The sequence below is a fragment of the Salmo trutta genome, chromosome 23 (genome assembly GCF_901001165.1).
Source record: "Salmo trutta chromosome 23, fSalTru1.1, whole genome shotgun sequence".
NCBI lineage: Eukaryota > Metazoa > Chordata > Actinopteri > Salmoniformes > Salmonidae > Salmo > Salmo trutta.
The window spans coordinates 30,723,435-30,746,792 of NC_042979.1; the positions used below are offsets into that span (position 1 = coordinate 30,723,435).

General features: G+C 44.5%; 1 protein-coding gene across 4 annotated transcripts in view; it reads right to left on the reverse strand.

The window, feature by feature from the left end:
- Nucleotides 1-1,397: 1,397 nt before the first annotated feature.
- The window catches only part of LOC115159786 (scavenger receptor class B member 1), a 50,293-nt gene continuing 28,332 nt past the window's right edge, over nucleotides 1,398-23,358 (reverse strand). Inside the window, exons 9-13 of one of the 4 annotated variants that reach the window (XM_029709836.1) lie at nucleotides 18,035-18,108; nucleotides 17,052-17,103; nucleotides 16,505-16,651; nucleotides 14,549-14,622; nucleotides 1,398-1,784 (exon numbers count right to left, since the gene is read on the reverse strand). In XM_029709836.1, the coding sequence (XP_029565696.1) occupies nucleotides 14,554-14,622; nucleotides 16,505-16,651; nucleotides 17,052-17,103; nucleotides 18,035-18,108 (342 nt within the window). In that variant the 3' untranslated portion in view covers nucleotides 1,398-1,784; nucleotides 14,549-14,553. Of the gene's footprint in view, nucleotides 1,785-2,674; nucleotides 2,914-13,892; nucleotides 13,917-14,548; nucleotides 14,623-15,365; nucleotides 15,525-16,504; nucleotides 16,652-17,051; nucleotides 17,104-18,034; nucleotides 18,109-23,358 lie in introns of those variants that run through there. The other 3 variants (XM_029709835.1, XM_029709837.1, XM_029709834.1) reach the window with 3 other exon arrangements.

The following is a 23,358-nucleotide window of genomic DNA, read 5'->3' on the forward strand; positions in this document are numbered from 1 at the left end:
TTGCATTTCTCCCCGTAATGGCTAAGGTTTGTCGATCTTAGATCTGTGCATGCAGGCAACTGCTACCCAGAGTAAAGTAAGAGAGGAAAGCAGAAGAATACATATCTACACTTAACAAAAATATAAACACATGTAAAATGTTAATTGCATGTTTCATGAGCTGAAATAAAAGAACCCAGAAATGTTCCATACACACAAAAAATGTATTTCTCTAATTTTGTGCACAAATTCATTTACATCCTTGTTAGTGAGCATTTATCCTTTGCCGAGATCATCCATCCACCTGACAGGTGTGGCATATCAAAAAGCTGATAAAATAGCATGATCATTAAAACAGGTGCACCTTGTGCTGGGGACAATAAAAGGCCACTAAAATGTGCAGTTTTGTCACACAACGGCACAGATGTCCCAGGTTGAAGGAGCATGCATTTGACATGCTGACATTAGGTATGTCCACCAGAGCTATTGACAGATAATTGAATGTTAATTTCTCTACCATAAGCCGCCTCTAACATAATTTTAGAGAATTTGGCAGTACGTCCAATCGGCCTTACAACCGCAGACCACATGTAACCACGTCAGTCCAGGACCTCCACATCCGGCTTCTTCACCTGCGGGATCGTCTGAGACCAGCCACCCAGCTGATGAAACTGTGGGTTTGCGCCACAGGAGGTTGGTGGCACCTTAATTGGGGAGGATGGGCTCATGGTAGTGGCTGGAACGGAATTAGTGGAATGGAATCAAATATATCAAACACATGGTTTCCAAAGCGTGTACAGCGTCGTGTTGGCGAGCGCGTTGCTGACGTCAACGTTGTGAACAGAGTACCCCATGGTGGCGGTGGGGTTATGGTATGGGCAGGCAGAAGCTACAGACAACGAACACAATTGCATTTTATCGATTGCAATTTGAATGCTGAGATATCATGATGAGATCCTGAGGCCCATTGTAGTGCCATTCATCTGCCGCCATCACCTCATGTTTTAGCATAATGCACAGCCCCATGTCGCAAGGATCTGTACACAACTCCAGGAAGCTGAAAATGTCCCGGTTCTTCCATGGACTGCATACTCAGACATGTCACCCACTGAGCATGTTTGGGATGCTGTGGATCAACAGCGTGTTCCATACCCCGCCAATATCCAGCAACTTCGCACAGCCATTCATGAGTGGGACAACATTCCACAAGCAACAGCCTGATCAACTCTATGTGAAGGAGATGTCATGCTGCATGAGGTAAATGGTGGTCACACCACATGAGTGGTTTTCTGATCCACGCCACAACTTTTTTTTTTAAGGTATTTGTGACCAATAGATGCATGTCTGTATTCCCATCATATGAATTAATAGATTAGGGCCTAATTAATGTATTTCTTATATGAACTGTAACTCATGAAATTGTTGCATATATATTTCTGTTCAGTGGATTCCTACAGCATTTCAGGACTAGTAAAAACACATGATACTGTGAGGAAATGCAAGGATAAGAGAGACGAGAGATTCACAACATAAAACAAAGACAGGATGCATTACGATCCTCATTGGAGGGTTGGATGGGACACCGGAGTGGTCCTGCCTTTCCCTTTCGACTCGTAAGTCCTAAACAGAACCTAGGTCCAGAGCTTCTACAGGAGCAGACGCAGGAACCAGCTGAGAACCGTACCAGGTGAGAACCGGACCGATTGAGGTGTAGGCAGGCAGACGCCAGCCCAGGCCTGAGGGAGTTCATGCAGGCAGATGCCAGCCCAGGCCTGAGGGAGTTCATGGCTCACCCACACATGCACCTGTTCAAAAGGTTGGGGTCACTTAGAAATGTCCTTGTTTTTAGAAAGAAAAGCACATTTTCTGTCTATTAAAATATCAAATTGATCAGAAATACAGTGTAGACATTGTTAATGTTGTAAATGACTATTGTAGCTGGAAACGGCTGATTTTTAATGGAATATCTACATAGGCGTACAGAGGCCCATTATCAGCAACCATCACACTCCTGTGTTACAATGGCACATTGTGTTAGCTAATCCAAGTTCATCATTTTAAAAGGATAATTGATCATTAGAAAACACTTTTGCAATTACGTTAGCACAGCTGAAAACTGTTCTGATTAAAGAAGCAATAAAACTGTCCTTCTTTAGACTAGTTGAGTATCTGGAGCATCAGCATCAGTGGGTTCGAACACAGCGTTGTACGAGATCTTCAGTTTCTTGGCAATTTCTCGCATGGAATAGCCTTCATTTCTCAGAACAAGAAAAGACTGACGAGATTCAGAAGAAAGGTCTTTGTTTCTGGCCATTTTGAGCCTGTAAATCGAACCCACAAATGCTGATGCTCCAGATACTCAACTGGTCTAAAGAAGGCCAGTTTTATTGCTTCTTTAAATCAGCACAACAGTTTTCAGCTATGCTAACAATTGCAAAAAAGGGTTTTCTAATGATCAACTAGCTTGTTAAAATTATAAACTTGGATTAGCTAACACAACGTGCCATTGGAACACAGGAGGGTGATGGTTGCTGAAAATTGGCCTCATGTCCGCTTATGTAGATATTCCATTAAAAATCAGCTGTTTCCAGCTACAATAGTCATTTACAACATTAACAATGTCTACACTGTATTTCTGATCAATTTGATGTCATTTTAAATGGACAAAAAATGTGCTTTTCTTTCGTAAAACAAGGAAATTTCTAAGTGAAGCCAAACTTTTGACCGGTAGTGTGTGTGATTTTATATATATATAAAGAGAGAGAGAGAATTGTCAGTCAGTGGCTATAGGGTTCCAGTCTCAAACACAGAGCCCTGCAGCACTGGGCTAGACTGCTATGTGTGTGTGTCCACCCAGTGCTGTAGTAGAGGGGTTTGTTCGCTGGGTTATGCCCTCCCGTTGGTGTCCTGTATGACAGTCCTCTCACATCTTATCTGTTAGGAGAAGAGAGAGTTAGTCAAAGAGGAGATAGAGACACGGGAGAGAGTGATTGAATGTGAGAAATAATGTTAAAAGCACAACACTGTTAGCATAGTTAGGATCAAGTATGCTCTCATTTCAGTCAGTGAATCTGTTCATAGAGAAAACTTTTATCAATTGCACAGCCGCGCCTTTTCACTACAAAAGGCCAAAAAAACATGTCTCGTCAGTAGTGGTGTAACAGACTGCAGTCGATCCGTGACCGTACGGTCACCCCCCACGGTTCGGCACGCATGTGAACCGTAGATCAATTGCAAAGTTTAACCATCATAATGTGAAATACAGTTTTACTGCCGCTGTTACTTTTTAAAGTAATAATTCCCTAAATCTCGATGCAGAGTTGCAGTGATAAGACAGACAAGAGGTGCATCCTGCGTTTTACTCTGAAGCCTGTTTTGATGTATTTTTTTTTAAAGCAGTTGTGTGTACTGTTCACGTGAACGGGGTATGTTGAATCCCAACGAATCAAGCCTGGATCCTCGCGTTGCAAAATGCAAAGAAAAAATGATCAGTGACAGCCATGGCTAGCGGAGGAGCTGAAGAACTGGAAAAGTCTTCCGCTTCAATTAAGTCTCTTGTATGGGAGCATTTTGGCTTCCCTGTCAAATATGGATTACGTTAGAAGGATGGTGGACAATACCATTGCGGTGTGTGGGCATTGAGCCACAAGAAAGCCGTATGATCATGGAAATACATGGAGCATGGACACACATTGAAAGCGTCATCACCCTGGTGTGTAACAGGAGCCACCTCAGCCAAGAGACAAAACTTCTCACCGCGACATTTAAGCCCTTTCCTACAGAATCAGACCGGACTAAAGCCATCACCACATCTATTGGGATGTTTATCGCTGCAGACATGAGGCCATATTCTGTTGTGGAAAACAAAGGGTTTAAAAATATGGTGAAAGTGCTTGAGCCACGCTACGAAATCCCCTGGCGCACCCATTTCAGTATGAAGATCGTGCCAGATCTTTATGAACAGGAAAATATCAAAATTGTCAACAAATTATCCAAGGCGTCCTCTGTTGCCCTCACCACAGACAGCTGGACCTCCACAGTAACAGAAAGCTACGTGACTGACTGCTCACTACACCACAGAGAGGGAGATGTGACGTCCCCTCTATTCGTCACACAGGCACCAATCTGGCGCAGGTACTGCTTGGAGCAGTAGCAGAGTGGAAGCTAGAGGCCCAATAGCAATATCCCAACCACCACAGATGTTAATTTTTATTGTTTATTTCACTTTCGTATATTATCTACCTCACTTGCTTTGGCAATGTTAACACATTTCCCATGCCAATAAAGCCCCTTGAATTTAAATGAATGCCAAGAACCAAGTAAATGCAGTGATAGAAGCTGGACTGGGGCCACATATAGCTTGCTTTGCACTTGTGATGAATTTAGCATCCCAAAGGGAATCTCAGTGAACTAGATGGACCGTCTCCTTGGGAGAATCAGGAAGGTGGTTTCCTTATTCCACCGAAGCACAACAGCCGCTCATGTGCATAACACCAAGCAGGAAATGTTACAGCTACTGGCCCACAAGCTCATACACCATGTCACAAGATGGAATTCCACTTATAACATGTTGGAGCGCCATCTTGAGCAGCAGGCAGCTGTATAATCTGCACTGACAGACAAGACCCTGGAAAAATAAAGACATCTTCACCTTGTCTGATGACGTGAAGGTGGCAGAGGTCCTCCGGGTGCTCAAACCTCAAAACGGTTACAACCCTATTGAGCACTGAAACTGCACCGTCTGTGGCCATGATCCTACCTCTGAAAACAAGGATTCTACAATCCATGGTCCCAAGTGAGAAAGACAGCACCATCACTAGAGATGTCAAGGCTACCATTAGAGAGGACCTGAACCCCAGATACCCCCCTAATGTACAGGACTACTCTGTCTGCCGTATTCTCTCTCTTTATTAGGATGCCGGTGGGCGGAGTTGGGAGGGTCGTCAGCTAGATGGGAAACACCTGGGCTCGGGTGTGTCCCAGGATAAGAGACCTCTTCCACAGTCATTGGGAGACTCTCTCCACGCAGACACTTTGTTGATTGTAGTATTTTTGTGGCTTTTTGGTTATTTGCTTTGGCACCTTTCAACACTCTGCATTATTACATTCAGGTATGCAAAACACTCACTTACACTACTGATTACACACACCATTGTTAATTGTTCATTTTGTTTAGTTACTTTATTTAATAAATAAATATTTTGATACTCCTTGGCTCCACATTGTCTCCCTTTTGTTGCAAACTCAGAGCCGGTTCGTAACAAGTGGGGGCTCGTCCGGGATCTTGAACTTGTGTTTGGGAGAAAACGTGGAGTTAATGTTAAATTCTGTAGGTGCTTTGTTTGTGTATTTTGTTGGTTTATTTGAGTTTGGTGCTTCAGTATTGGTTGCTTTTGTTTGTTTGGTTTGTGTGCTGCGTTGGAGAGTGTACATTGGTTAGTTTCCAGGCCCTGTCCATCCTGGAAACACGTTCTACTCGCTGTTGGGACATCGGTCTGAGGAGGTGAGTGCAATCGGCTGTATACCTCAGTGGGAGATTTGGATAGGGTAGTGAAACTTACTACCTGGAGCTATAGCCTTTTTCCCCTGATAGGCTTAGCGTCGTGTTTCATTTTGCAATACGTTGGGCATGGTTAATGTTTGTTATTTTTGTGTGGAGTCTGGACTGAGCAGTTGTCTCAGGGGCACATCTGTGGCTTGGTGGAATCTGCCAGCGTGATGGGGGTTTATTTTCTTGCCAGCGGGCTACAGTGCATAATTACCCACCGCAAATCTGCATGAAGACTAGGGTTGAGTTATTGTAGGGTTTGGGGAAGCTCCATATCTCATCTTTCTTTCTGTGGTGCCAGTGTGCTTGTCATTTCTCTTGCTGTAGTCTGGTGTGCTCAGAGGGGTTGAGTGAGAATTTTTTTTCTCTCTCTGATTATGGCGTCTAATGTAGACGAGTTAATTCGCTTTCCATCAGAGGAACTGTTAGACTTATGTACTAAAGAACAGCTGTTGAAGGTTGCTTAACACTACAAGGTTGAAATTAGTGATAAACGTCTAAAAAATTCTATTAGGTTAATATTGAAGGCCAATCTGATGGAGAGTGGTATTCTTGACGTTACCACTGGGGCAGCCTCTGCTGAGGACTCGCCGTCTCCCAGATATGTTACAATTACCGCTCCATCGGTTAGTCCTAGTAGTCTTCTTTTTGAACAGCAGAAAGAGCTGCTTCTGTTACAGCTAGAGCACGATCGTGAGAAGCTAGAGCATGATCGTGAGACGCTCGAGCACGATCGTGTAAAATATGAGAAGGAATTGGCTGCTGATCGGTTAAAATATGAAAAGGAATTGGAATTTAAACAGGTTATGGAGCGTGCTAAAATCAAGCTGCAACAAGAGCGACTAGAGTTGGTTAGGGAAGGAAAGCTCTCAGGGGAGTTTGCTCTGGGAAGGTGACGCAGATTTACCTAGGAGTCGTTCCTCTTTTGGTCGTGCCCCGGACACATTTGACATTGTTGGGAATTTACGGTTGTTGCCTCAGTTTAACGAAAAGGACCCTGAGACATTCTTTTCGTTGTTTGAGCGTGTTGCTGACGCTAGGAGTTGGCCTGATTCTGACCGCACTTTAATGTTGCAGTGTGCTGACTGGTGAAGCACAGGAAGCATATTCAGCTCTTAGTGTAGCCGACAGTGTCAGTTATGATAAGGTTAAAATAGCTGTTACAGATTTACGAATTGGTTCCTGAGGCTTACCGCCAACGATTTAGAACTTTAAAAAGGGATGATAAGCAGATTCATGTTGAGTTTGTGCGAGAATTATCTTCACAGTTTAATCGCTGGTGTTCCTCCTCTGCAGTTATGACTTTCCAAGGGCTGTGTGATCTGATTTATGTTACAGCAATTTAAGGACACAATCCCTGATTGTATAGCGACGTACATTAACGAACGAAAAGTAAAGACTGTCGCTGAAGCTGCGGTTTTGGCGGACGAATATGTTTTGACTCAAGTGTTTTTGCAGAACCCCGTATTCGGAGTGAGTGGGGGCGTTTGGAGAGATTTAGGCCTCGCTCACCGAGATACTTTGGTTCACGAGCAGAGTTTCATTCAACTAGGGTTGAGCCTGACTCCCGTGGTAAAGATGACTTTGGTCAAGAGTGTCACTACTGTCAAGGCTCAGGTCATTGGAAAAACTAATGTCCGGTTCTCAGGTCTAGGGGTAAATTCAGTATGTGTGCTAACGTTAAATTTAGGCCTACGGCGTTAGCTGCGTCTGTTCCACATCAGTTCACTGCCGACACATTGTCTCATGCCCAGGGGCATTTGAAAGTCCATATTGATCCAGACTATACCTTTCATTACGGAGGGTTTTGTGTCTCTGTTAGGAAGTAAGAACCTAGTGCCAGTGAAGATCCTAAGAGACACAGGTGCATCTGAATCGTTTGTGCTGGAATCTGTGTTACCCTTCTCTGCTGAGACTGAGGGAATAGTGTTCTAATTAGGGGAATAGGGTTGAACACTGTCAGTTCCATTACAAACTGATGTTGGATTGTGGACTGGTGAAAGGTGAGGTTGTTGTGGGGGTGCGTCCTTCATTGCCTATTGAGGGTATCGACGTTAAACTTGGGAATAACTTGGCTGGTGAGTGTGTGTGGCCTGTCGTGTTTCCATCTAGTGGTTTCCACTAAACCGTCAATTGTAGGGATTACTGACGCGAGTGTGCAGAGTTTCCCAGCGGTGTTCTCTGCGTGTGCAGTGATGCGGTCTATGAGCCATGGTGACCTGGTCCCTGCTCCGGTAAATGAGAATACCACAAAGACGTCTGTCACTGTGTTCCCTGTTATCCCGTTATCTGTATCCCGCTCCGATTTAATCGATGCGCCACGGACTGACCCCACATTAGAGTTGCGTGACCAAATTGTGCCTGTGGAACAGTTGGGAGATGTCGCACATGGTTATTTTCTCCAAGAGGATGTCCTGATGAGAAAGTGGGAGTCTACAGAGGACGGTAAACCTGTTCGTTTGGCTGATACCGTTACTTCCCTTGGTTCTTGTAATGCTAGGTCTGTGCATGAGGAGGAAGATGTTCCTGGTCCCGATGATTGCATACTGCAGGGTAGATAGAAAACTTCAGAGACACTGGATATTTTGGATAGCCCTCTTAATCATCTACCTGTTGATGGGCGGAAAGAGATGTTTGGTCTGATTAGGAAAATTCCAGGTTTGTTTTCTGATACACGTACAAACTTGATAGAGCATGATTTTGACATTGGAGATGCTGAACACATTCGTCAGCGGTTCTATAGAGTTTCTGTAGAGAAACTGCGTTGTCTGGATGCTGAGGTCAGGTACATGCTGGAGAGTAAGATAGCAGAGCCTTCTTTCTCCAGTTGGGCTTCTCCCTGTATCTTGGTCAGTAAACCGGATGGAACAAACAGATTTTGTACGGACTACCGTAAGGTAAACGGTGTCACTAAGCCAGATTCATTTCCTCTTCCTTGGATGAAGGACTGCGTAGATCAAGTCGGCGCAGCAAAGTTTGAGCAAATTTGACCTATTAAAGGGCTATTGGCAGGTGCCACTGACGAGTAGGGCACATGACATCTTTGCCTTTATTACACCCTCTGGTCTGTACTCGTATTCGGTTATGAGTTTTGTGACTATGAACCGTTGAGAAGTGACTATGAACCGTTGAGAAGTGACTATGAACCGTTGAGAAGTGACTATGAACCGTTGAGAAGTGACTGTCCTTTTCGTTGGAGCTGGTAGCTGACGGTCTCTTGTGTGCCCTGTTCCTGAATGTTATTGGACTGACCATTGTTTGGTTTTGTCATGTTCTAACTTTCCTGTCTGTTCCCTCTTGGTCTTTTGTTCTTCTTTCCTCTTAAACTTGCTTCCTGTGCGTAAAGGTTGCTGAGGTCTGGGGAGGAGAAGGTTGGCTGGGGCAAAGGGAGGTGTGAACACGTACCCCTCATCAATTTGGGACGCAGAGGCTGGTACGTTGTTCCGGGGTCCTTGTTGGTCCCCGGTTTTATGGGGGGGGGGGGTGACGACCCTCCCACTGTCTGCCGTATTCTCTCTGTTCTTGTTAGGTGGGCGGAGTTGGGAGGGTCGTCAGCTAGATGGGAAACACCTGGACTCGGGTGTGTCCCAGGATAGAGACCTCTTCCACAGTCATTGGGAAGACTCTCTCCACGCAGACACCTTGTTTTTGGTTGTGTAGTTTTGTGGCTTTTTGGTTATTTGCTTTGGCACCTTTCAACACTCTGCATTATTACATTCAGGTATGCAAAACACTCACACTACTGATTGATTACACACACACCATTGTTAATTGTTCATTTTGTTTAGTTACTTTATTTAATAAATATATATTTTGATACTCCTCGTCTCCACATTGTCTCCCTTTTGTTGCGAACTCAGAGCAGGTTTATAACACTTCATAGATCTACTGGTTCAAGTCCCCGCCTCACCCTAGACCCCGCCTCACCCTAGACCCCGCCTCACCCTAGACCCCGCCCTACACCGGAGGACATAGCGATCTCACCACTGAGAAAGTAAAACAATTATATTTAAGAGTGAATTACTTAAATAATAAATATACTGTAGTCTAATCTTAGTCTATCCTATTGCTATTAGAATCATCCATTTGATTTGGAATAATTATGGCTTTTAAGTTATTGCCACAAATTCATTTCATTGAACTATTTAAATAAGTTTAATAGATCAAGTCATTTTTTCTGCAGGGTCAAGCCACAGAGCTGACAGGAGCATCTCCTCCACAAAATAACTTGGCCATGAAGGAGCTTTTCGGGGAGACCTTTGCCAACACCATCAAAGAGGTGTTATCCTACAAGGCAGCAAGTGGCATTCCAGTGGATGGTGATCCACTGGCATGGTGGAAAGCAACGAGTGTAAATACCCTCACATTGCCATGATGGCAAGATGCTACCTGGCTGTGCCTGGCCCATCAGTTCCTAGTGAGAGGGTGTTCACAGCAGGGAGTGACTGCAGAGGTCTACCCTCTCCCCAGACAATGTAGACAGCATCTTTTTGAGAAATAATTTTAAGTTAAGCTCAGGTCTGCTTTGCTTTCTTGTTGTTGTTGTGGACACAGGCAATTTTTTCATTCACTATTGTTCAAAGGAAGAAGGTATAATGCCTCATATTGCACTTTAATTTAACAATTGAGTATTGAATATTTTAAGATTTGATTTAAACAATAAATGGAAAGCAGTTATTCATCTCCCTCCTTTTTGCTGATTCTAAAAATGATCCGATCCGTGAGTTTCTGTTGCACCACTACTCGTCAGACATGCAACTTAACAGACAAACTGTCAGATGCAGAGTCCATTTCACCTGTGTCAGTGCTTAAGGGTCACATGAAAATCACAACATCCTGTCAACAGATCACCTAAAACATTGTTCATACAGCAATAGCAGTCTTCAACGGGAGGGTCTGCTGCAAGAGAATGTGTTAACTTTGGGCTGTTGGCAGTTCTTGCTCAAATCTTTCGACATGACACTTCCAAAACCCACAGGCAGAGAACTTGGTCTATGAAACATGGCACAATGAATAGGTCTATCGGACACTTTTCTTGGGCCACTATAACTATTTTGCCAACTTGGACTGGTCCCCCCTTCCACACGGAACCCCACTAACCCACAGACGGAAACACACGAGGTGGCTAAAAACAGACCTTCCACCAGCTTGCTACCTATGGCCCGGCTAGCTGTCTGAATCTCACTGGACCCTTTGATCACTCGGCTAAGCATGCCTCTCCTTAATGTCAATATGCCATGTCCATTGCTGTTCTGGTTAGTGTTTATTGGCTTATTTCACTGTAGAGCCTCCAGCCCTGCTCATTATACCTTATCCAACCTCTCAGTTCCTCCACCCACACATGCCATGACATCTTCTGGTTTCAATGATGTTTCTAGAGACAATATCTCATCACTAAATGCCTAGGTTTACCTCCTCTGTATTCACATCCCACCATAGCTTTGTCTGTACATTATACCTTGACGCTATTTTATCTCCCCCAGAAACCTGCTCCTTTTTCTCTATTCTGGACGTCACAGACGTCCAATTCTTATAGCTTTTAGCCGTACCCTCATACTCATTCTTCTCTGCTCCTCTGGGGATGTAGAGGTGAATCCAGTGCCTGGCTCCACTCCTACTCCCCAGGCGCTCTCTTTTGATAACTTCTGTAACCGTAATAGCCTTGGTTTCATGCATGTTAACATTAGAAGCCTCCTCCCTAAGTTTGTTTTATTCACTGCTTTAGCACACTCTGCCAACCCGGATGTCCTAGCTGTGTCTGAATCTTGGCTTAGGAAGTCCACCAAAAACTCTGAAATCTTCATCCCTAACTACAACGTTTTCAGACAAGATAGAACGACCAAAGGGGCGGTGTTGCAATCTACTGCAGAGATAGTATGCAGAGTTCTGTCCTACTATCCAGGTCTGTACCCAAACAATTTGAACTTCTACTTTTAGAAATCCACCTCTCTAAAAACAAGTCTCTCACCGTTGCCGCCTGCTATAGACCCCCCTCGGCCCCTAGCTGTGCTCTGGACACCATATGTGAACTGATTGCCCCCCCCCATCTATCTTCAGAGCTCGTGCTACTAGGTGACCTAAACTGGGACATGCTTAACACCCCAGCCATCCTACAATCCAAGCTTGATGCCCTCAATCTCACACAAATTATTAATGAACCCACCAGGTACAACCCCAAAGCCGCAAACACTGGCACCCTCATAGATATCATCCTAACCAACGTGCCCTCTAAATACACCTCTGCTGTTTTCAACCAAGATCTCAGCGATCACTGCCTCATTGCCTGCACCTGTAATGGGTCAGCGGTCAAATGACCTCCACTCATCACTGTCAAATTCTCCCTGAAACATTTCAACGAGCAAGCCTTTCTAAATCGACCTGGCCCTGGTATCCTGGAAGGATATTGACCTCATCAGGTCAGTAGAGGATGCCTGGTTATTTAAAAAAAATGCCTTCCTCACCGTCTTAAATAAGCATGCCCCTTTCAAGAAATTTAGAACCAGGAACAGATATAGCCCTTGGTTCTCCCCAGACCTGACTGCCCTTAAATCAACACAAAAACATCCTGTGGCGTTCTGCATTAGCATCGAACTGCCCCTGCGATATGCAACTTTTCAGGGAAGTTAGAAACCAATACACACAGGCAGTTAGAAACACCAAGGCTAGCTTTTTCAAACAGAAATTTGCTTCCTGCAACTCAAACTCTAAAAAGTTCTGGGACATTGTAAAGTCCATGGAGAATAAGAACACCTACTCCCAATTGCCCACTGCACTGAGGATAGGGAACTCTGTCACCACCGATAAGCCCACTATAATTGAGAATTTCAATAAGCATTTTTCTACAGCTGGCCATGCTTTCCACCTAACTACCCCTACTGCATTCAACAGCACTGCACCCCCCACAGCTACTCGCCCAAGCCTCCCCCATTTCTCCTTCTCCCAAATCCATTCAGCTGATGTTCTGAAAGAGCTGCATAATCTGGACCCCTACAAATCAGCTTGGCTTGACAATCTGGACCCTTTCTTTCTAAAATTATCTGCCGAAATTATTGCAACCCCTATTACTAGCCTGTTCAACCTCTTTCGTGTCGTCTGAGATTCCCATAGATTGGAAAGCAGCTGCTGTCATCCCCCTCTTCATAGGTGACACTCTTGACCCAAATTGCTACAGACCTATATCCATCCTACCCTGCTTTCTAAGGTCTTCAAAAGCCAAGTCAGCAAACAGATTACCGACCATTTCGAATCCCACAGCACCCTCTCCGCTATGCAATCTGGTTTCAGAGCTGGTCATGGGTGCACCTCAGCCACGCTCAAGGTCCTAAACGACATCGTAACCGCCATCGATAAGAAACAATACTGTGCTGCCGTATTCATTGACCTGGCCAAAGCTTTTGACTCTGTTAATCACCACATCCTCATCGGCAGACTCAGTAGCCTTGGTTTCTCAAACGATTGCGTCGCCTGTATCACCAACTACTTCTCCGATAGAGTTCAGTGTGTCAAATCGGAGGGCCTGCTGTCCGGACCTCTGGCAGTCTCTATGGGGGTACCACAGGGTTCAATTCTTGGGCCAACTCTTTTCTCTGTATACATCAATGATGTCGCTCTTGCTGCTGGTGAGTCTCTGATCCACCTCTACGCAGACGACACCATTCTGTATACTTCTGGTCCTTCTTTGGACACTGTTAACAATCCTCCAGACGAGCTTCAATGCCATACAACTCTCCTTCCGTGGTCTCCAACTGCTCCTAAATACAAGTAAAACTAAATGCATGCTCTTCAACCGATCGCTGCCTGCACCTGCCCGCCCGTCCATCACTACTCTGGACGGTTCTGACTTAGAATATGTGGACAACTACAAATACCTAGGTGTCTGGTTAGACTGTAAACTCTCCTTCCAGACTCACATCAAGCATCTCCAATCCAAAGTTAAATCTAGAATTGGCTTCCTATTTCGCAACAAAGCATCCTTCACTCATGCTGCCAAACATACCCTCGTAAAACTGACCATCCTACCAATCCTCGACTTCGGCGATGTCATTTACAAAATAGCCTCCAATACCCTACTCAACAAGCTGGATGCAGTCTATCACAGTGCCATCCGTTTTGTCACCAAAGCCCCATATATTACCCACCACTGCGACCTATACGCTCTCGTTGGCTGGCCTTCGCTTCATAATCGTCGCCAAACACATTGGCTCCAGGTCATCTACAAGACCCTGCTAGGTAAAGTCCCCCCTTATCTCCGCTCACTGGTCACCATAGCAGCACCCACCTGTAGAGCGCGCTCCAGCAGGTATATCTCTCTGGTCACCCCTAAAGCCAACTCCTCCTTTGGTCGTCTCTCCTTCCGTCGTCTCTCCTTCCAGTTCTCTGCTGCCAATGACTGGAACGAACTACAAAAGTCTCAAACTGGAAACACTTATTTCCCTCACTAGCTTTAAGCACCAGCTATCAGAGCAGCTCCCAGATCACTGCACCTGTACATAGCCCATCTATAATTTAGCCCAAACTACTACCTCTTCCCCTACTGTATTTATTTATTTTGCTCCTTTGCACCATATTATTTCTATTTTAACTTTGAACTTTCTTCAAATAACAAATTTACCATTCCAGTGTTTTACTTGCTATACTTTATTTACTTTGCCACCATGGCCTTTTGCCTTTACCTCCCTTATCTCACATCATTTGCTCACATTGTATATAGTCTTATTTTTTCTACTGTATCATTGATTGTATTGTTTTACTCCATGTGTAACTCTGTGTTTTTGTATGTTGTCGAACTGCTTTGCTTTATCTTGGCCAGGTCGCAATTGTAAATGAGAACTTGTTCTCAACTTGCCTACCTGGTTAAATAAAGGTGAAATAAAAATAAAAAAATAAAAAAAAGAGAAAATGGTGATTTAAAATGATAGAGATGTTGGTGAGTGTGATGCCTATTGTGTAAGTCCTTGATGTGTGTAGAAGGGTGTGTACACCTAGGACATAAGAGGCTGAGCGTGTGGGCCTGAAACCCACCTGTGTCATTCACGATACATTTGTCCGTCTTGTTTGAGGGCATCTGCGCTGTGTACGGTGTCTTTAACAGATGCCTAAAAGAACCAGAACATCACTAAAATCAGTCGATTATAACGTGACAGAGACGAAGCTCAGGGCCGTGTTCAGCAGGAAAACATTGGCCAACGTTCAGATAGAAATGTAGAATATGTAAACCACTCAGCTCTACTCATGGCTTTTCTATCTGCAACATTCCAATGTTTTTGTACTGAACATGGCCCAGTATTTAGTTTCTCAGCCATTGGGTCATTTAATGTGTTGAGTCAGTATGTGTGTTCATGCAGTGTGCGGTTTCATCATTGCAGTTTTTGTGTTTTGCAGTTTTTGTGTTCATGCAGTTTGAAAACAGAGATGATTGAGGGCGTGGCAAGCAAGACATCCAGGGTTAATGAAACACCTCATACAGACAATCTTGACCAATCAATCGTAACATTTGGATTGTCCCTCTGATCGACCTGATTGAGCAGTAACAAACAGGCTGGCAGTGATCTATAGACATCTTTCTCCTACTGATCAGGAGAACTCTGGTCCCAGAAGGCCAGTGTGTGCAGGCTTTTACTCCAACCCAGCTTCCATACACCTGGTTCAGCTAATACTACAGTCAGATCTAGAGACTAAGTCATTCTGGTCCAGATTAAATACCACGACCCCTATAGTTTAGCATGCATTTTAGAGCTGGGTTGGAACAGAAGCCTGCACATCAGTCCCCCAGGACCAGAGTTGGCCACTCTTCCTAATGGACTGTTATAATCAAATCAAGGCAGATCAGAATCTGTCAGGGTAAATCATTATTTTATTATTTTATATTCATATTGCCATCCCATTCTTCTGATTGATATGATAGAGGCATGTTTTCAGGAGTGATTGGGAACAGTTTAACATGTGGACCAACCCCATGGTTCTGGATCACTGTAGGCAGATTTTTTTTCAACGACGCCTGTAGGAGAAAAAAAACAAAAAAAAACAGGCCAACTGATTCCCTGCAACATCCATAACACTGACCTAAAATGCCTCGGGGATGTGCATGTCACAAACTTATCAGTACAGTCCATTGTCCTTAGGGAACACTGTTTCAGCATCTAGACTGTCCATACACAGTTGTGATTCGAATGATGCATCTAGTCTGCACAGCTAGTCCAGCCAGTAGATTCTAGGCAGCTAGTCCAGCCAGTAGATTCTAGGCAGCTAGTCCAGCCAGTAGATTCTAGGCAGCTAGTCCAGCCAGTAGATTCTAGGCAGCTAGTCCAGCCAGTAGAAGTGTGCTCAGCTACTGTAAGGCAGCATACAAACCACATGACGTGATCTCTCACTAGTGCAGTGAGTGTGTTCACAGCTATTATTGCCTAAACTCTCCAAAACAAAAACCACATTTCAAAAAGGAAAATAAACTTTAAATGGGCATTATACCTCATGCTTAACAATATTTTTGAATAAACTGGAACATTAAGAGTTATGTCCACGTGTTTATAAATTAACTGGCTAACGTATAGTGTCAGCTATATTAGGGGAAATCTCTACGATTATTTTAACGAGAGACAGGCATTGGGGGTGTGACCTTGTCCCAAAGTGGCACCTCTGCACTGTACAGTATAGATCACTGAACACAATCAACTGAGCTACTCCGTCAGTGAACTATGAACTCAGTTTGCTGTGATGTGGAGAGGGAGGAGCACCAGTGTGTTGGTTTGTTAGGCGAGGCTGTGGGAAGAGTCTCTGTTCTCTGATGGGTAGTGGAGGACTGTTCAGGATTGTCTAAGGGTCATATTGGTTAGTACGCATGCCATGCAAACCAAAGAATGACCATGTTCTCTCCTCTCTCACAACCACTTGTACCACATCCAGTTTGAACAAACACACTCTCTCCCATCCATCCATCCATCCATCCATCCATCCATCCATCCGGTGTAGAGGCCTTACCTTCTTCCTGTAGTGTAGTAGTACAACCCCCAGTATGGTGGCCAGGCCCAGGACTATGAAACAGTACTGCATGTACACCATCACCTTTGGCAATAGCACCAGGTTAGTGTGGAACGTCGTCAGGATTTCACCGTCGATATAACCATTCTACCACAGGGGGAGAGAAAATATCATGAGTGGACAGATTTATGGGGGTGTAGAAAGGGTTAGGGGTACGTATATATGCTAGGGTTATGGGTGAGGAATATAGAGTGTTATGGTGGAGAGATGGGTATGGTGGAGAGATGGGTATGGGGTATACAGCAGGTTGGGGTGGAGAGTGTAGCAAAATGCTTGTGTTCCTAGTGCAGTAGTATCTAACAATTCACACAAATCTAAAAGTAAAATAATGGAATTAAGTAATATTGAAACATTAGGACTAGCAATGTCAGAGTCCGGAGGTTAGGGGTGGAAAGTGTTGACGGTGGAGAGTTATGGGAGGAGAGATGGTATGGGGTATACAGCAGGTTAGGGGGTAAGAGAACCCAGTAAGTGTCTCATCAGTCACCTCCTCAAACCACATCATGGGCATCATCACCTCTGAGATCTTCCCAGTTTCCCTGCTCCAGACAAACACAAACCGTCACACAGTTATACATACAAATGCATGCAACGGTCACAGCAGAGGAAGACAGTTCTCCCATCAGAAACTACCAGATTGAACGGGACCCTCCAGCTTTATGGCCTTTGGGGTTAAAGGTCAGGGGTCAGGGAATGTCCTTATATGACATGCACATGTTGATGGGTTGGGGGTCAGATAGGGGTTATAGATCAGAGAGGTTGAGGGGCAGGGCCTAAAATGAACACCTTCCGCCCCACCAAATGCAGGTAGATTTTAGCATTGGCAAGCAGAATGTCTAGCACTTGGGCAATCCAAAGCCCACATGTAAAGAATATTCAAGAATGCATCAGTGATTTGTTGGCCATTTCTTACAACTTTCTGAAGACGTTACGGCACGAGAATGCCTGTGTAACGTTACTACCTGGTTAAGTGTCTCTGTAGCCAGTTAGCGATGCCGAAACAGTCATTTCTAAAGGCTTTCCCATAAAACCTTCTGAATTAATCATGATGTATCAATTGGCTGGGCATTTGTTTTGCAAACTCTGCCATCGCATGGCGCCTAGCATACTAGGGTGGCAGGGAGCCTAGCGGTTAAGGGCGTTGGGCCAGTAACCGAAAGGCCGCTGGTTCGAATCCCGAGTGGGCAAGGTGGAAAAATCTGCCGTTCTGCCCTTGAACAAAGGCGTTAACACCCCAGCAACTGCTCCCGGGCACCCTGGACATCGATTAAGGCACCCCCCTGCACCTCTCTGGAAGACATTTCAGTTGAATGCATTCAGTTGTGCAACTGACTAGGTATCCCCCTTCCCAATCAACAGTCTTTTGCAAGGTGCGTAATTAAAAATTAAAGGGCAACTGCTCTAAAAAAAAAAAATCTGAGAGGCTGGTGGACAAAAAAGTTAGAGGCCCTGGGTAGGGGTTATCCTTACGTGATCCCAGACACTTTCTTCATGTACAAGTTGAGCTGCAGACGGATAGACACATTCAGAGGTACACCAGTCTCCTGCAGAGAGAGAAATTAATAAAGCTGCATATTTACAGCTTTAATAAGTCAAATGGGGAAAATACTTGCCACAGCAAGCAAGTAAAGAATGTTGGGTTGTTGGCAGAAGAGCGTGAAATATGTTCCCTAGACATCTAATGACAAACAAGCGGTCTGTACTGAGTGCACTCTAAATACTGAGGTGACCAATTGAAACAGATTAAAAACATTTGGACAAGGGCTCTTTGGCCTCAGTTGAAGAACCAGTCGTTCAGCTTAGTGAGAGAGCTAGAACCAACCATCTCGTCTCACTCGTTTCTCTTCTATCAGGGTCATTTCGTTCCACTCCCTTGGTGTCCAAACACACAATAGTTTGTGGCACAAATCAACTGTCATCATAACCAGACTGGTAATCTACTTGACAATCGCTCTGCTTTCCAAGCCGGATATCCCCAAGCTGCTTAAAGTCTGTACTTTGTCACACCTAGCTAAATGAATACTCACACACACACAGCTCAAAAATACCCTCTGAACAGTCTGAGCATCGGTCCTACACACAATCAACTAGGACTTGTCTATTAGCGGGCTTCGTCTTTTTAAAATATACCGAGAAACTATGAAAACATTTGCCTAACATAAAAATGCTTTTTGTCCCCATTCTTACTTATTAATTAACCCGTTAATGCCGGTCATACAGCAATGTGTGTGGCGTTCCCTAGTTTCAAACAGAGGAATAAACATTATACTGTATAGGCCTGCATACAGAGTGAGAGTCTCTCTCCCCTCCCCCCCCCGTCCTGTGGAAATGTTTGTGTTGCGTTGCTCTTCACGCAGTAATTATTTCCTCTACAGTACTTAAGTTAAGTTCCTGTGTAAGCAGAATACATAAATACAGATACAGGATAGAGACGCAGTCAGACAGACAGCTGTTTATATGCTTCTAAAGGAAGGAATTCAAAAATAGTGAGGGGGAACTTGCTTATTTTTATTTATCCCTCATTTTACCAAGTAAGTTAACTGAGAACAATCTCATTTTACAGCAATGACCTGGAGAATAGTTACAGGGGATGAATGATCCAATTGGAAGCTGGGGATGATTAGGTGACCATGATGGTATGATGGCCAGATTGGGAATTTAGCCAGGACACTGGGGTTAACACCCCCACTCTTACAATAAGTGCCATGGGATCTTTAGTGACCACAGAGTCAGGACACCAGTTTAACATCCCAGCTGACAGATGGCACCCTACACAGGGCAATGTCCCCAATCACTGCCCTGGGGCATTGGGATATTTACATTTTTTTTAAACCAGAGAGCCTCCTACTGGCCCTTCAACACCATTTCCAGCAACATCTATCCTCCTATCCAGGGACTGACAAGGACCAGCCCTGCTTAGCTTCAGAGGCAGCTAAAGATTGGGTCCTAGCTAGAAACACTAGCTGGTGTTATTGATTTGTTGTGTGAAAAGTTCATTTGAAATGATTCATGTGCATCCCGACACAGAAAGGTTTGAGAAACAGCCATTGTTTTTAAGAGGCACATCAGCATCGTCGCAGATCGTTAGTGACTTCACTTGAGGTGAAAGTATTAGCTGCCCAAGCAGACACAGTGCATACTGTCACAAGCCATGAGAGTTGTTTATCACCCCACCTGAAACATCAATACCTGCCTGTGCCATATCACACCACATTACTGGAAAACATGGGACTTTGGTCAATAAGATTGATCTCCCAACCTTTGTCACAATAACATTTTACTGCCTAGATTCATAACAGACTGACAAATCCACATCATCTACTGGGTCCATTAGGGAACATCAGTACAGATCTATAGGTTACATTCATCAATAGATGAGTGAAATCCGACTGTCATTATCAAAACTGGAGATAGTCAGGGTCTGTCAGGTGAGGTCTAAGACTGAAGTGTTAAACTAGACTACACAGTTAAACCATAGACAATATGTATTTGACAGATCAGCAACTCTGTTCATACAAGTTGTCAAAATATTACCTTATCGTTTTGTTTGGAATTCCGTAAGGGAGATTCAAAAAGGGGGGGGGGGTGCAAGCTTGTGACTGTGTAGCGGCTGATGGGGACGGTTTGCCAGACAGAACCTAGTCCTGGACTAAACAGCATGCTTAAAACATCCTTTCAATTACATTTTTTTTAGCCAGAAATAGCTTAATCTCTGTCTACTCCTTGAAGTTACATGTATATGTAGTAGATCTACTTCATTCTAATTGTTCCAACGCTGTTCTTCAGGCCCATCTTCATTCAGTAAAAACCCCAGCTCTGTTTGTCCACAGGGCTGTTGAGACTACTCCCTGTCTGGAAATAGCCAGATGCAAACAAGACCAGAGCTGGGTACTGTACAGTATGTGGGGTAGTGTGAGTGCCATGCACACACTCAGTCGTACACCCTTCCCCCTGCACACACACGTATCTCACAAACAACTGTTCCCACACACACAGAGAAACACTTGAGGATAGAGTTCTACTATACTGTTCTGACAGTTCTGGCTAGGAAACAGTAGTAGGAGAGCTGGATGGACCTTGGGGACCGCAAGGACTCATGCTGGGATCAAACCCCAGATGGTTAATTCCACATCGGGGATCCTTCCTCCGCTCTCACTCCTTGAGCTCTACAGGGCTCAACTGTCCCAGTCTGATCCCACTGCCTGCCAATTGTTACAGCAGCAGTTATGAAAGTCACGTCTTCACTTTATTAACTAAAGAAGCCTACCTGTATGAAAGTAGACTTCCACGTCCTCTATTAAAGACACCAAGAAGACAGAGTTAATGGTACAGGAGGTAGTAATACAGCCCTTTCCCTGGATAGGGCTGTGGCAGTCATGACATTTTATCAGCTGGTTGTCACGCAAAAGCCTGCTGGTCTCACGGTAATTGACCGTTAAATTAACATACACGTTTAGCACCACCAGGCTTCACTCATACAAGCATCATAAAAGCCTCTGATGCACACCTATTGAACATTACATTTTTTTAAAGTCTAAAATCATTTAAATATAAGCCATCACAATAAACTCCTTATTCATTTCAGGCAGATCTAAAGAGTGGCACACTCCATATGTATAAACTCAGTCATTTATTGGGTACCCAAGAAATTACTGGGAGTTAATTTGCAACTGTGTGTTTATAGCTTACAGTTTGTTGTTCGCCATAAGTCAGCATCTCTATACTAAATCATTCTCTTGATGTGCACAAGCTCATGCCTTTTATTAAGCAGGTCTAAAGAAATGATATGAATAAAATGTATTTCAGAAGAACTGAATAAGAGTTAGCCTACTGTATTTGGCTATGCGCCATGCCATAGGCTTGTTCATTTAGCAGACAAGATATGCTTAAGTCCCATGCCATTATTTTATAGAAAGAATATCAAATTGAACTTGAGCTGAATAATATATAAATAATATTTTTCCCATTCCACATATGAAGTGCCCATGTTAAAAAAGGGTCATACGCTAGATTGAGTTATTTGGCAACTTTAGTTGTAAATGATACAAAACTTCAAATGCCTTAGAAAACAAAAAGGCATAATGGGCAGCATGACGCACTATAGGCTATTGATGATTTGAGAAAGTTTGTGCTCCGTTCCTTTCCTCAGGCTGCACACACTGCTCTCTCATCAAGTGATCATATCTTCACCCATCAGACTACCATCAACTTAATCTAGTCTTTAGTTCTGATTTCAAATGGCCATTATCAAATGGGCAAAAAAGACAGCATCCGTATGCACTGGAATAGTGACTGGAGGACACTTTCCCATTTTTCACTCGTGCTGGGTAGGCCACTCTGGCCACGTCGCTCGTGCTGGGTAGGCCACGTCGCTCGTGCTGGGTAGGCCACGTCGCTCGTGCTGGGTAGGCCACGTCGCTCGTGCTGGGTAGGCCACTCTGGCCACGTCGCTCGTGCTGGGTAGGCCACTCTGGCCACGTCGCTCGTGCTGGGTAGGCCACTCTGGCCACGTCGCTCGTGCTGGGTAGGCCACTCTGGCCACGTCGCTCGTGCTGGGTAGGCCACCCTGGCCACGTCACTCGTGCTGGGTAGGCCACCCTGGCCACGTCACTCGTGCTGGGTAGGCCACTCTGGCCACGTCACTCGTGCTGGGTAGGCCACTCTGGCCACGTCACTCGTGCTGGGTAGGCCACTCTGGCCACGTCACTCGTGCTGGGTAGGCCACTCTGGCCACGTCTCTGCGCCACAGGTGATATTCTGCCCAAACAACCCAGTGCTTAATTTGGGAAACCAAGGGTGTTTTAAATGAATCACCTTAGTAAGCACTGTCCGTTTAGTTGTGTTTGGCTTTGACAACATCCACAACGATCATGTTTTCCACTCTGTTTCAACCTGTTGTTGAACTTCTTTCTTCAAATTGATCACAGTGAGGTGAGTTTTAAAAGCACATACTGTTTCGATAAGTGTTTGATGGGATTTTCGATGGCATTTGCACTGATGTCAGTGGTAAGAGGAACATTGTAAACGGGGTGGTTCGAGCCCTGAATGCTGATTTGTCATACCATGGCTGTCAGGCAAATATTTATTTTTATAGCAATAAGGCACCTCAGGGGTTTGTGGTATATGGCCAATATACAACAGCTAAGGGCTGTATCCAGGCTCTCCGCGCTGCGTTGTGCATAACAACAGCCCTTAGCCGTGGTATATTGGCCATACATCACACCCCCTCGTGCCATATTGCTTAAACGGAGCCCGGAGTACCAGGCCATTAACAACCTGATGATCGTTAGCAAGTTGGGTAGGCTACTACTAAGGCATGTCCAGAGTGCGTAAAAGGAGATTATGATGACTCAACGGTTATATAGAATTTTACTGCGGTCATGACTCATGGTGTGGTGGTAAGTTCACCTCAACAGCCCAAGATCCAAAATGTCACTGGTACAAGCCCTGCTCCGGTTGTTCCCCCTTACTGCTACACCAAGACTGGTCGATTAACCAATTTCTGGGAAAAGCTTATAGCAATCGGTGTGTCCACCATACCTTTAGAATTGGCGTGAGTGTGAGAGTTACCTAAAACAAGTGTGATTCTTGCTTAGACAGCAATCATAAGCTAATCCTATCCCACTATGTACCATCACCCCACATTTATTGGGTCAAATAAAGGGTCAAAATACTAGCAGCTCGGGCACACATGGCCTTATCTGTACATCGCATCACCTGCAGCCACATTATAAAATCATGCCAATATTGTTATATGGTATTGACAAACAGTACAGGGCAGCGAAAAGCACCAG